At 51.7% G+C, this 13,720-nt stretch overlaps 3 protein-coding genes across 3 annotated transcripts; 1 reads left to right on the top strand and 2 right to left on the bottom strand.

The window, feature by feature from the left end:
* Positions 1-190: 190 nt before the first annotated feature.
* On the bottom strand, positions 191-3,187 carry orlA (putative alpha,alpha-trehalose-phosphate synthase subunit Tps2; the record flags this gene model as incomplete). The annotated part of the gene is made up of 3 exons (XM_020203452.1): positions 191-360; positions 433-2,677; positions 2,765-3,187. 3 exons carry the CDS (start codon positions 3,185-3,187, stop codon positions 191-193), a joined length of 2,838 nt encoding a protein of 945 aa, XP_020056969.1.
* Positions 3,188-5,652: 2,465 nt separating this feature from the next.
* Positions 5,653-7,227, top strand: ASPACDRAFT_42120 (uncharacterized protein; the record flags this gene model as incomplete). The annotated part of the gene is made up of 1 exon (XM_020201049.1): positions 5,653-7,227. One exon carries the CDS (start codon positions 5,653-5,655, stop codon positions 7,225-7,227), a length of 1,575 nt encoding a protein of 524 aa, XP_020056968.1.
* Positions 7,228-7,688: 461 nt separating this feature from the next.
* pld3 (phospholipase D) lies at positions 7,689-13,246 on the bottom strand (the record flags this gene model as incomplete). Its single annotated transcript, XM_020199504.1, has 2 exons — positions 7,689-7,758; positions 7,824-13,246. The coding sequence occupies 2 exons, from the start codon at positions 13,244-13,246 to the stop codon at positions 7,689-7,691; spliced, it is 5,493 nt and encodes a 1,830-aa protein (XP_020056967.1).
* Between the last annotated feature and the right edge of the window lie 474 nt (positions 13,247-13,720).

Here is a 13,720-nt window from a genome sequence, read left to right as displayed (position 1 = left end):
ACAAGGCCCTCTTCCTAATCGCCTTGAGCTCTAACAAATCAATCACCATCGCTGCCCCGTATCAACGCCCCGGGAGGAGAAACATGGAGTTATATAAGCATGAAAGCGAAGCTAAAGTCTAGATGAAACGAAAAAGAAAAAGAGAAAACAAAAAAGGAGCTGCATCCCGGTCGTAAAAGGCGCGAGTGGTTTAGTACTCTTGAGAGCAAGAGCTATTGTTTAACATGGAGATCGTTTCAATCACATCCGCTGGTTCGAGAAGATGCCAGCTGGCGGCTGTTTGCTTTGAGCTTGCCCCAACAGTGACCGAGTAAACGTGATCTTGTGGCAAGTCGAATTCCTGCAGAGCACGAAACATGTCTGGGAACGAAAAGTGCAGTCAGCATCCGAGTATTTGCTGAGGATAATGGCGCCAGGGGGCGGGGGACATACCTTCATCTGTGAAATCGTCTCCTGAGCAGAAGATAAACTCGGGTGCATCTCCAGGCTCATTTCCGTACTCATTGACCAAGCGGGCGGCAATAAAGCCCTTGTTCACAAAAGTCGGCCGGACCTCCAAGTTGGCCTTACCTGACATAACTTCCACTTCCCACCGCTTGGCTACGGTATCTTCAAGCGCCTTTCGGCACTCGCGAGCTTGGAATGCACCATATTCAGGATCGGCGCGCCGGTAGTGCCACGTGAGAGCGACCCGCTTTCTCTCTATGAAGGAGCCTTGAGTTCGTTCAGTAAAGTGCTGGAATGTTTCCATGACCTCCTTCTGCCAACCCATGTTGCTTCGCTCGGCCAGATTTTCCCAGTCGTCGGAATGAGGTTTCCTAATAAAACATCCATGTTCGGCGCTCAAGCCCAATTCAGGAATATGGCCCATCCACTCATCCAAGAAAGCCTGATCACGGCCACTGATGATCCATACTGCATTCCGTGGGTCGGCAGCGAGAGTCTTGAGAGTGCGGAGAACGCGATCAGAAGGAATAGCTGCTTGTGGGTCCTTCACAATTGGAGTAAGGGTCCCATCATAATCGAACATGAACAACCTCTTACGAGCTCTGCGATACTGCTTCAATAGCTTGACTCTATCGAGAGCTGGCGTTGCCACGGACTGATCAAAGGAAGATAGATTCGTGAGCAGTCGGGTGAGGAACTGCTTAGACCAGGCCGAGACGGTGTTGGCAGTGACATGCTTGTATAGTTTCTGCTGTTGCACCGCCTTCTCCTCAGGGGACATGCAGAGAGCTTTATTGATTGCGCCCGCAACTCCCACCGTATCCCATGGGTTTATATGAATTGCATTGGAGAGGGTTCCTGCAGTACCCGAGAACTCAGAGAGTATCAAAGGGCCATTGTTGTTCTGCTGGCAGATGATATATTCCAGACTGGTCGTATTCATCCCATCCCGAACCGTCGTGATCAGGCCCACGTCAGCCACCCGCAGCAATGCAAAATACTCGTGCGGGGAAAGGTACTGCGGATAATATTTCACGGGTGAAAAGCTCAGAGATCCGAAGCGCCCATTGATGGTAGAGACTAGATTCGAAATCTGGCTAGCAATCTTGTTTTCTTCCTTCTGCTCGTCGACGCTAGTGGGGCTGGTCACCTGGATCAGAACCACCTTATCACGCCATTCCGGGTACTTTTCGAGGAAGACTTCGAAGGATTGCAGCTTCTGTGCTACACCTCGGACACTGTCCAATCGATCGCGACCAACAATAATTTTTTTGCCGGCGTACAGCTTGCGAATTCCCAACACCGCTTGCTCTATCTCGGTGGATTCAAAGGCTGCTCGTTGAATAGCACTGGTGTCAATCCCGATGGGAAACACGTCAACCGCCACATGGGCGCCGTACGCGTCGACTCCAGCTGAATTAGAGTCGAATCCCAAGACGCGGGTACAGCAAGACGAAAAATGACGGGAATAGGAGAAGGTTTGGAAACCGATCATATTCGCACCGAGAACTCCAGTGAGCACCTCCTTCCTCTTGGCGAGACAGCGCATAAATTCGCTGCTAGGGAATGGTGCGTGTAAGAAGAATCCAATGTAGACGTTAGGGATGCGTTGACGTAACATGCTTGGCAAAAGGAAAAGATGGTAGTCATGGATCCAGACAATGTCACCCTCCTTGTATTCCTTCACAATACGGTCCGCAAAAAGCCGGTTCATACGGACATAGTCGGCCCACCACGTGCGCTCTGATCGTCCATCCGTAGGACCATGCTGCTTGTAATGAAGTAGGGGGTATAATTCCCTCTCGGCATAACGTCTCCACCGTCCTTGATCCTCCAAGAGGATGGGTTCTTCGGGGACATCCGACTCAGCCGACAGCCACACAGGGGCGATTTTCCCATAGCGAGTGGAGCTCATTTGCCTATCGAGTTGATCTCGATCGGCTTGCCCTACCCGGAGCCCTTCCAGGAGAGGGTGACTTGGCGGTCGTTGGTTAGCATCGACGGGCACTGGAGCTGCCGCTTTGTTCAAAGGTATGGTGGACCCGTTCACGGTCGTAGGGAATTTGGCATTAGTGTTGATGGGGATCTGCTGCAGAGGTATCGCCGTCTCTTGGGCTGGTTCTACCTCACCAGTCCAGCCAACAAGGGTGTGAGACCATTTCGAGTCCTGGGAGCCGAGATAGGCCAGAGAGTCAAACAGGGCAGATGTTCCGGGGCGCGGTTTCAATTCCTGAAGCCAAGTCAGCTGAGTTTCCGATTGTAGAGATAGCGACCACCCAAAGGAGACAGAGAGTTGAAGGTTGGAGGGATGACATACCCAGTCTGAACCGGATCGCATGTAGAGTTTGTACGGAACACAGAAGGCAGCACTTATAATCCGACCGGTGAGGTGCAAGCCCGGGTACTGCTCACGGGGATCCATGTCTGACAACGTGGGCGTGCCAACTAGACTTAACCGACGCAGTAATTCAGGGCCTGATTTTGCTTCTCTAGCCGCCTGGGCAGGCGTGGAAGGGGAAGCAACGGACGAAGTGGCGGCCGGTGAGTTGGTCGCGACGTCGGAGAAGTAAGAAGGAGCATCGGAGACGACGGGCTGTTTCGATTCAACTGCCAGGTCTGGTGTGGCATTAGATGCTTGTAAGAAAGCGTCTTCGCCCAGAACACTCAGGCCCGACCCAATGGGACCCGGATTGGGCTGGCCATCGGGCAAGTCGGTGGAAGCCCGGTGTTCGGAGGCCATGATGACGGAAGCGGACAAGAACGGGGGACACGACGGGGATGCTGTAATGATTTCCCGGATCAGTGCCCGCCCAATGCGTTTTTCTTCTACTTTGGGAAGAACGAGGGAGGGAATGGGAATGAGCTCTGCTATTTTCACCCAGGTACGGTAATAAATATAAAATGAAGCAAAAGCAGAAGGGAGGAGGAACGGGGGGGGATACGATGAGTTAAGTTTGTAGGAGGAAGAGGGGTCGAGTTACCCTGGGAGGGGAAAAGATAAGCTAAAAGTAGTAACGGTGGGTTGTTGGTGTTGTTGGGTGTGGGGAGACCGGCGATAAAGTTGCGAATTAGGCCATGAAAGCTGGCGGTAGAGTGAAATCAATAGGAAATATGAACAGCAAGCAACAATCTAATCGAGTTCACTGAGAGAAACAGCAGGAGAGAGATTGAGAATGAAGAAGAGGAGGAGGAGGAGGGGGAGGAAGAAGGAAGAGGAGGAAAGGAAACTATGAAATGGAAGGAGAGAAAGCAGAATTCACTGTGAAGAGACCGGCGCGAAGGCTTTGGAGCCTGAGGCGGTGAAGTGCGCGGGGGTTAAGTTACGTATCGGGAGTTGGGATCTTTCCTAGACTACGTACCCCACTGGGTACTCGCTCGATGAATGAAGATGACGATGAATGACCAACTTTCTTGCCAAATAAGTTACCGGAGGAAGGTAAGGGAAAGGGGCGACGAAGCAAAAGTCATATTAATCTTGTAGCCAGCTTCTTCATAGTCCCACCCCCTTCCCCCCCCCTTTCTCCCAATCAGGCTCTTGTTGTTACTGGAAGCGAATCAACTGAACCCATCCAGACTCCCAATTCAAGGGAAAGAGCCTGCCGCAATCTTACAGTAGCTACTCAAAAAAACTGGGTGAAAACATTACAAAGAAAGGAGATTTATCGGGTTGCTTCCACTACACCTGCAAATGTGGAAGCGCTCAAGCAAAGCTAACAAGCAATCAGCTGGCCCGGTGACTGACGGAAGGTGATTTGCTACCACCGGCATCTAACCTCCAATCCTTCCTGCACGAGTGAGGTAGAAAGACGGAGAAGGGCAAAGAGACTAAGGGAAGAATAGGAGGCATGGGATGGGCCGAAAAGGTTCCAGCCTCCGCGGGGCTGGCGACTCGAAAGGGAAAGAAACCATATAACGGGTGGAGAATATAGAGGAGAAGAACAAACGGGGGAAAGGCAGAGAGAGAGAGAGAGAGAGAGAGAGAGAGAAACCGGTTCAGTTTCCGAAGCCTGCTGGGAAAGATGAGGGATTGGTGATGCATTCGAGGCATGCGAGACATCGCGGCCGGGAAATTGGCCCGACGCACTGAAGATTCCCCCTACCAGGATAGTTGGTCGGGAGAAAAACAGAGTCAGAGGACAAGAGGAGAATGGACTCGACCTTCGAGCCCTCGAGGCCGAGCACGAAACCACCCCACTTGGGAAAACGGCCCACTTTTCTTTCTCTCCCCTTTACGTCATGATCCGAAGCTGCAGGTAGACCTGAGAGTAAATCGGTACGTAGGTCTGATTGGATTGATAACTCGAGGAGATGGATGCCAGACCGGAGCGCTGGTGCCGGATTTCATCTACCAACGGACACACACTCTCTCTCAATTGTAACCCAAGCACAGTCACTCGACGGCGGGCGTTAGGTACCATGGCAGCGTTATTGTCTCATGTACCTTGTCCCTGAATGAGCCTATTGTCGATGCACACTCGAGAATGGTCGGGCATGCTGTGCAGGGTCTCGTGTCCCGTGTAGGAACCCGACGATCGATCCCTGTTTTTTCCATGGAAATAGCCTCATTAACCTGACTTGCCCTGATACATAGTTAGTAGATAGCAGTAGATCAGGCCAGGAGTGACCAGTAGATCTCAGAAACCTACTGGGAAGGGAGTAGGTGTTCGTCGGCTTCTGACTATGGATATGTACACAAAAAGAAGGATGATGGAAGAAGAGCATCATTACTATTATTATTGACTGGGGGCCGGGGAAGGGGAGCCCTTACCCGATCTGGAACGGGTGAGTGGATAGTATAGTGCAGTGCCAGCCAGTGCAGTGCAGTCACTGCCCTAGTGACATTTGAACCTGAAAACCTAAGAGTTGATTCGCCTAAGATCGGTTGACTTACTCATCAACATATAGTGCACTACTGACTCAGCTATGCAAGGTGCACTAATCAATTCAGCTATAAATCACGTGATTAAACTGCTTATTAAGCAGTTTTCGTTCCATGTCATCCAAGTAAGCAGCACAGCTGATCTGCAACCAAGGTTAACTTCTGCACGGTATGAATCTAATCACGTGGTGATAGCTTGATCTAAGGTCACCTGATCATTGTAGTCTTCAGTATGTCCACTAACATTACAGATAAATTTCCATAATCATGGTTTCCCTGTAATAGTGCTTTGCACGACTCGTTTCTATTGCTATTGATACGTGACCATGACAAGCTTCCCGCAACGAAGAATACTTCTCTCACGCAACTATGTGTCTTGGTACACCTCTCCGCTGACAATTCCCTGTCGACGCTTGCATCGGACTGTCGACTGCAGCAGCAACAATGGTGCGATTGTTCCAGAAAGCCTGGAGAAAACTCTGGATGCGCACCGCGACGCCAACCGCGCAAGTTTGATTCGCAGAGTCTATACCTCGGATTCAAGTCCGCTTCGCAACGTCCCAAGCACCGTCAAAAGCGGATCTCGGCCCAGTCGTCCACCAAGTCATACTACCAGTTATGGGGAATCCTCGAAACCATTACCTCCTAGCGCTGAGTCGATCGCAGCAGCCTCAATAACCTCCTCTCCCATTCAAAGCACGACTCTATACTTTGGCGAGTCACGCACTGAACCAAAGCGTGCCGTATGGTTAAAGAATCTGAATGAAACACAAATCTTTCAAGATGGTGGCTCGCAACTCAATGCGGAGATTCGAGCGTTAGGGGACTACGTTTCGCCGACTGTCGTCGAGGAGGAACAGGCTCAGCAGATTCTTGCAGAAATCTCTCAGTTGCTCGAAGGGGTCGTGTCCCATCCGCTACAATGGTCAGGGGCTCGGAGCCTCGGACTCGGGACGACTATGTCTGCTATGCCTATCCGTCTGCTTGTTCCTGACCCCAATCGCTCAGGACAAGTACGGGAACCGAGTCCCACCCGGCCATATATGGTCAGCCAATACGCAGACCTCCTGAGAAGGGTCGAGAGTAAACTTCAGGGCCATCCGTCCTATGTAATACTGCGCCACACCTCGGCCAACATTAAGTCAAATCAGACTGGCATCCTCGACGTCCGCCACCGTGAAACACGTCTCAGGCTGTCGTTCCACTGTGGTGAGAATTACCACGGCCTGTATGAACATATAAGGAATTGGCAGGCTGAATATCCATCTTTCCGGTATTTGTTTGTGGCAAGTCGCCTTATCTTGCAAAACAATATCTTGTATGGTAAAACTGGTGCAGGGATCACCCACCCTGCGCTCGCCGTTCTCCTGGCAAACTTCTTGAAGATGAGCCATGGCCAATTTCTCGGAAACGATGACTTGGGTGAGCAGCTTCTCGCATTCTTGCACAAGTTTGGACTAGAGGTCAACCTCCAGAAGTCCGGGGTCGCCGCTGATCCTCCTGGTCTCTTCGACCAGCGCTCGATGAGAAGAGTCTACCAAGAGTATGGTGAAAAAGTCAATTGGCCCGTCCACCTTCGTGGCCAAGCTTCCCTCCTGCGTCGAAGGAAAACTGCCCTGGAGAGGGGCAACTATGCTTTGGCACAGCGACTATGTGTTCAGGACCCCACAAATTACATGGTGGACATAGGCGTGCCTTGTCTGCACACGGCGTTCGTACAGATGACTTTCAGGGACGCATACCAAGTGCTCCGCACCTGCCTTGCGGAATGGTCCGGGGGGCGCGTCACTCCGACCACGAGTCTTTTGGGCTCCATCATCCGAACACCTTTTAACAAGACTGAACAGATGCGCGAACTTCTCGCATCTAGGAAAGAGCTCTTACCGCATCGCAGCAACTAAACTTTCACTTCACCTTGGTATCATGTACCACAGGGCTGGAGCCCAGGGGGTTCTATTCTTCATCGTTTACAATACTCATCTTCGTTTGTTCTTTGTGTTAAACATGAACAACTCCCGATGCATCCGCTTTGTTACCCTCAAATCAGTATGGGACAAGCTACCACAGGTGGATTGAAAAAGTATTATTGTAGAAGAAGGCCCGCTTGCTTAGGTATGCATAGAAGTGTATGTCACCCAATCCAGTGGTCCGTCTTGGTATCGTGAAGGGCATACACACATGTCAGAGAAAGCATCTGCAAAAAGTACCGGATGGTAGCGGAGGTTCATCAAGGCCCAGGGAGATGGAAAGCAGTCGAGAACCGAAGAAATCAGCAGGAAGCAGCAAGGAATCGTGCTAGTTGCTGTTTGACAGTTAGAGGTTAACCATAGCCGTAAGTCGAGAGGAGAGAAAGGGACACGCACTAGATTTCCAGTGGGGATATTTGGTCTAATGTATATAGCCAGTTCCCGCCTTGTTCTTCTTTTTCAAGCCTAAGTTGAATTAACAAGGTCAGCGAATTCGAAGATAACTGTTTTGGGGATCATGAAGGACTAACCAGTCGTAAGGCCAGAGAATAAGATGACCCTGAACCTGATTCAACAAGTCTTCCGCTCGCTGTTTGTCCATCACTTCATCCGCATGGAAGTCACGCTTCGACCCGAGTGTTGTTGCTCGTCGTCTCCGCCGCCGCGACTGACCGGTAGCGTTTCTGTTCAATGCGTCAGAATACTCGATGGCAGGGCGATCTGACCGGTGTTTCTCGACATCCTCTCCAGAGGAGCCGCTATCCTCGGTCCGTCCATTCTGCACCCGCCGGGATGCTGAGCCGTCGGCTGCTTTTAGGGGAGACTTTTCATCTATAGGCGACAGTCCTTCATGATTCGCCATCTCATGTTGTTGCTCGTTCGAGCCCTGTACCGATCCACTCTCACAATTTCCTGATTTTTCGACGGTGGTTTGCTCTTTGCGTTCCACCTTATGGCCCTCGGTACCGTGGCTGTGTGACGCCAGACTGTGCTTGATTCCGGCAGCTGCTCCAGGGAAGCCGGCAGCTGTGCCTGGGGGCCCGGTTTGTCGCTGACTCGAAGGCTGCGGAACCTTGGCACCGTGTTGGTTCTGCATTTCAGCAAAACGATCCCCATAAGCAGTGTACTCTTTATATTCCTTCCAGGATTTCACCTCGCTATCAGGCATGCAGCGGAAAACACTACGGAAGACCTTGGTGTTCTTTTCGGCGACGGCAGACCAGGTATCCAAGTAAAAGACATCAAGTATAGGGTCCCTCATACAATCTTTGTCGATGAATATATGCTTCACCTCAGGAGCGTACAGGTAAGACTTAGCGTTGTCACCAATATCACGTGAAGCCGTCAGATTGCTGCTGTTGCTGGTTTCTGTCTCGTGCTCCGGAGCTAGTGCTGGGTGTCGAATATTTGGCGCGCCTTCAACAACGTGTGCACATTCATTGCCCTGTGCGACTAAATTAGAATGTGCCTGCCTGGCATCATTCGTGCTATGAGGGTTGGTATGCCGCACAGTGCGTTGTGAAGGACGTTTGGTTTTAGGCTGTTGCAGCGTGCCTTTACCCTCCGATGCAATAGGCGAAATCAGAACCTCGGCCTTGTCCTCCAAGATTTCGGAATCTCGACCCTTTTCGAGGCCGGCCTCCTGAGCCACTTGCAAATGATCTGGCCCGAGACCATCTACATCTTTCTTGTGTTCTGGGTTAGAGGTTACTCTCGGGTCTGCAGTGAGCTTCCTATTCGACTTGAGATTGGGGTTGTTCCCCTGCTCCCAGTCTACATCATGGTTGAAACTGTGCATGTCTTCCGAACGAGAGAGAAACTCATCCTGAATGCGGTGGCGGCGTTCAATCATGTCTCTCTCGTCCCTCTTCTCCAGCATGAGAGACTCGGAGTCAGGCGCCTCGTTGATATCAGATGGCTTGGACCCCTCTTCGGCAATTTGAATCCTTAGTAGCTCTTCCTCGGTCGCCAAAGAATGTTCCATCAGCTCATCGACATCGACACCAAGATGCTCTCTCATAAGGCGCATGCGAAGGGTGTGCGGGAAACGGCCCACAAGGTAGGGACGGCCGTTCATGCTAGACCATATCATGTCCGTATCGCGAACAACCGCCGCAACTTCTGAGTCGCGTGATCCGAGCATCGACCGTTCGTTGATATTTGCGGAACCGATGATAGCCGCGCGATCATCAACGACCATACATTTAGCATGAATGTACAGCTGCTCAGTCACGAGCTGCTTTTGCGGACCGATTTTTCCCCAAGACCGGAGGCTGAAGAATTGAATATAATCCTCAGGCTCGATTCCCAATGCTCTTAACCGTCCAAAGATTGACGTCTCACCACGGCAGATACTGCGATATTGGCACATCATGATTAGGCGGACGCTAGTTCCACCCTCGCTATCGACCGTGTTCTGGAAACCAGGCATCAAGGGAATGACAATCACGGCACGCCATGCTTCTTTGTTCTTTGCAGCCCGGGTGATGCGCTCTACCAATGCGTCCCCGATCAGATTCTCGATTTTTCTACCGTCAATCTCGCAGGTGCTGATGAAAAACTGGTTCTCAATATATACGAAATGATCGGATTCCTCAATCAGTTTCACGTAGGCGTTCATGATGCTGTGTTCGGTTATGTCCGGAGTGCCTGTCGACCACATGCTACTAGAACGTAAAATCTGGACTTCGCAGGTCCCATCAAGACCGAGAGCTTCCAGATCAGCCGCATCGAAATCAGGAGGCGGGAGTAAGAATGGCGTTGGACGGGTTGGTTTTCGCTGGCGCAAGATGTAATTCCACCTTTGGACAAAATGGCGCGTGAGGTCTCGAGCCGGCTGACCCACTACATGCATCGAGATATCATGCCAAGGCATTCTGGGAATAATATTCCGATCATACATCTCTTCGTACGGTTTATCGAGATCGTAGAAATCTTGTATCCGAGGGTTCGAGTAGTCCTTGCCTGGCCAGAGCTGGCAATGATCCGCGTCCTTTGGTCCCTCCCGTGTCTCGAAGCCCGTTGGCTTATCATCCGTCAGGAGATGTTGAGGCGTGTCCCATCTTCCGAAACACAGGTCAATACCCCCAACAAAGGCCAGAGTGTGGTCGATAATGCATAGCTTCTCATGGTGTGCCCAGAAGAAGGTGTTCTGCCGGAATTGATTGGGTGAACGTTGAACAAAGACATTCGGATGTAGATCGAGTAGAGAGAACTTGGAGTACTCCGAATCGATTGGAATGGCGGAGTTGATGTTTCGATACATAATCACAAAAATCTTCACACCTTCACGCGCCTTACGCTGTAGCAGACGGTCTAAGCGCCATTTCTGGCTGATAGCGGCCGGTCGACGCATGTAGAGCTCAGGACTGAGCCACCAGTCATGAATATAGATGACATCTTTAGCCTGGTTGATCGCGCGGGACACAACCCACATGTGATCACGCGCATCCACCAGCCATTGCGCGAAGCACTTCTGCCGTACAGGGGCAAAGCTCTCAAATCGGTTCGGTCTCGCCCAGGGGGTGTTATTGACCATGAACCGTATTGAGTCCTCGAATTGGTGGAGTTGCCGCTCATTCCTGGCCAGCAGTCTGAGCTTTCGCTCCGAGTTCTCGAGTCTTAGAGTGTGATGCTGCGGGTGTCGAGCTGACTCTGTTGCAGACTTGGCAAAGTCCTTTGCCTTCTGATTGCGCAAGCTAACCTTCTGAGTCTGGAGTTTGAAAAGGGGATCTACCAAGAACACATCATATATATTCATCTCCTCCGGCGAATCTACGCATACGACGTAGCTGTGCCTCACAAGAAACCATTTGGGGGAGTGGCGTTTTTTTACCATGCCTGGCGTCAGGGCTCTCCGGAAATCAAGGCCTTTGGACGACTGGATAACAAGATATCCTTCCTTGCCATGATAACTCCCTTCAGCGGCAAGACGGACTCCTAGTGCCGAAAGCTCGAGGAATTTGCACAGGCGGTTGCTATCTGGCTTAAAAATAAGAAACCGGATTAGCTTCTGTAGGTACGATTCCAGCTTCTTTCGTTGCCTTTCCGGGTAAGTCTCTCTCTTGTTAGCGAACCCAGCTTCTACCGGCCCGGATGAGCCTGCAGGATTTTCTCCATCTGGGATTGTCGCACTCGACTGTCTTCGAGACATGGCACCAGATGGGCGCCGCGGTAATTGCTGATGCTGTTTCTTACCGCCCCTTTCGTTGCCGCTTGTTACCTCTGCCGCCGTCTCATATCCACCATCGTCCTCCTCATCTTCCATGTCACTTTCTAAGCCGCGCACACCTCGAAGATAAGGAAACGCACTGCGCGGAAAGCGCGGGAGGTTTTGTCCACCTTCAGTGTTCCGTAATTGAATGTACTTCTGCGTTCCAAAGTGCAGCTTGTACTTCAGATGAATATTGGCAAAGTCTCTTAGGGTACGGTGTATAATCCACTTCATCCGTGTCATTCCACTTCCGTACTCGAGCTCGATACGAAAAACCAGATGGCGGTCGCCGGAGTGTGAATCAATCTTGCTATCGGTGACCCGCACCTTGAGCTGTTCGAGTAAAATTGGAATGCGCTTGCTTCCATGCTCGTCCCTCTGGAACATGCTGGCTAGAATGAGGGCGGCCGGCACCCCGGACGTAAGTTCTGCCAGAAGTTCTGCTGATTTTGCATGATCGACAGTATTATCCACCTTGCGTCTCTGCCCAATCAACTTGAGTCCAGCTTTGATCTGACGCCATTTTTGAGCGCTCAAGCTAGAACCTCGGTCAGCCCGGTGGCGCCGCCAAGGCGGCGCGGTACCCTCGGCGTTGTCAGAAGGGCCAGCCAGCCCGGTCAGTCTTCTGAGGTTGCTCGGTCTTCTCTCGTCAGGGTTCGTTGGAGTGTCCAGCTGACGTCCACCATAAGTAAGTCCTCTCGCATTCGCAAGCCAGACACTTCTTCGCCTCCATGCCGTATCCCTGTTCAACCGGTCACGCCCCTCATCTTCCGAAACTCCCTCCCGCTGCTGCGGGATACAATTCCCAGTGCTCCCCCGGCGCGGGAAGAAATTCGACCGGTAATTCTCAAAGGGAGCAAATGAGCTGGGCAAGTGAAACGACGGACGAGTAGTAGTCTTTGGTGTATTTGGCTGCGTTTGCGAGGTCGACTCATCTTTTTGACGTCGGCGTTGTTTCTTCTTCTTCTTTGGCTGGTGGGCACGATTCTCCCCTGCGCTCTCCTCCGCATCGGCGTCAATGTCGCTTCCCTCTTCTTCCAAGGTGTTTGGGAAACGAAACTCGCCCCGTTCCGAACCCGGGGTTGCTAGATCATTGTTGGTGGCTCTGAAATCGCTCAGGGTTGCGCCACTAGCTGAGCGCGAGTGCGAAACGAACGAGGGTGAGGCTGCGAATGATTTTAACTTCGTGAGTAGAGACTGTTTCCCTCTCAAACCCAGATCCGCGTCATCCCCCTTTACTGATGGCGGCCTGGAACTGGGTAGTTCAGTGAGAGGGTCGACTTCGGGAGAGTCTCGAGTGAACTGAACGCTCGGACGGCGGCTCGCGGCTGGCAGTGGCGGTTGCGGCTTCCTACTTGCGGATGTTTGCGGTCCTTCGGTCGTCTCATTCATTCTTCGAGGCATCAGCAAGCCAGGATTATCACCAGAGATAGCATCCCCGGATGTTGTCCGATCCTCCAGGTAGCCGCTAGCTTGTCCTGTATGCGCTTTGGATTTATTTTTTGTTATGGTTTCCCCGGTGTCCTGCAGAGGTGGCAGGTCATTCACCTGATCGTGTTCCTTTTCCTCCGCTGGATGCTGCGTGTCTGTTTTCGAAATCACTGAGGGAGACGCAGAATTTGGCGAAGAGAGCTTGGTTCCATCTGATAGCGACATAGGTTCGGGTCTTCTCCAATAATGGCGAGCTTGGGTGTTCTCCGAGCTCCTTGGCTCGGAGGGTTCAGTTGTGGGGTCTGTCATGCTGGCAGTAAAGCACCGACTTCAGCAAGCGGAAATTGACAAGAGAGGGAAGGGGGTGCAGAGTAGACAGAGACGTACATGCGGATCAGAGTGATCCCGTCGGAAGCGGCCACGGAGCTCAATATGTGCTAATCATTCTAGCTCTGGAGGATCAATGTCGAGGTTCAAGGTATTGAACGATGTGATCAATGTTGCTTGTTCAATCAAGGACTGGCGAGACAAGAGGAGGATAGTGGAGAAGGGGAAGGGAACGAGAGAAAGGGGAGGGGAGGGAGCGTGATGGTGATGGTGGTGGTGAAGAGGGAAATTAGATTACGAAAGGGGAGGATGATGGGCGATGTTTGGGGAGAAGGAAAGTTAGACTAGGTAGGTTAGAACCTCCCGTGAGTGTGTTGGTGGGTGGGTGTGCAGTGCAGTGGGTGGAGTGTTTGCCCCGTACGGACTACGGAGACTACGGAGACAGTACTTACTCCG

The sequence above is a fragment of the Aspergillus aculeatus genome (assembly GCF_001890905.1).
Source record: "Aspergillus aculeatus ATCC 16872 unplaced genomic scaffold ASPACscaffold_6, whole genome shotgun sequence".
NCBI lineage: Eukaryota > Fungi > Ascomycota > Eurotiomycetes > Eurotiales > Aspergillaceae > Aspergillus > Aspergillus aculeatus.
This window is presented reverse-complemented; position numbering and strand designations above follow the sequence as displayed.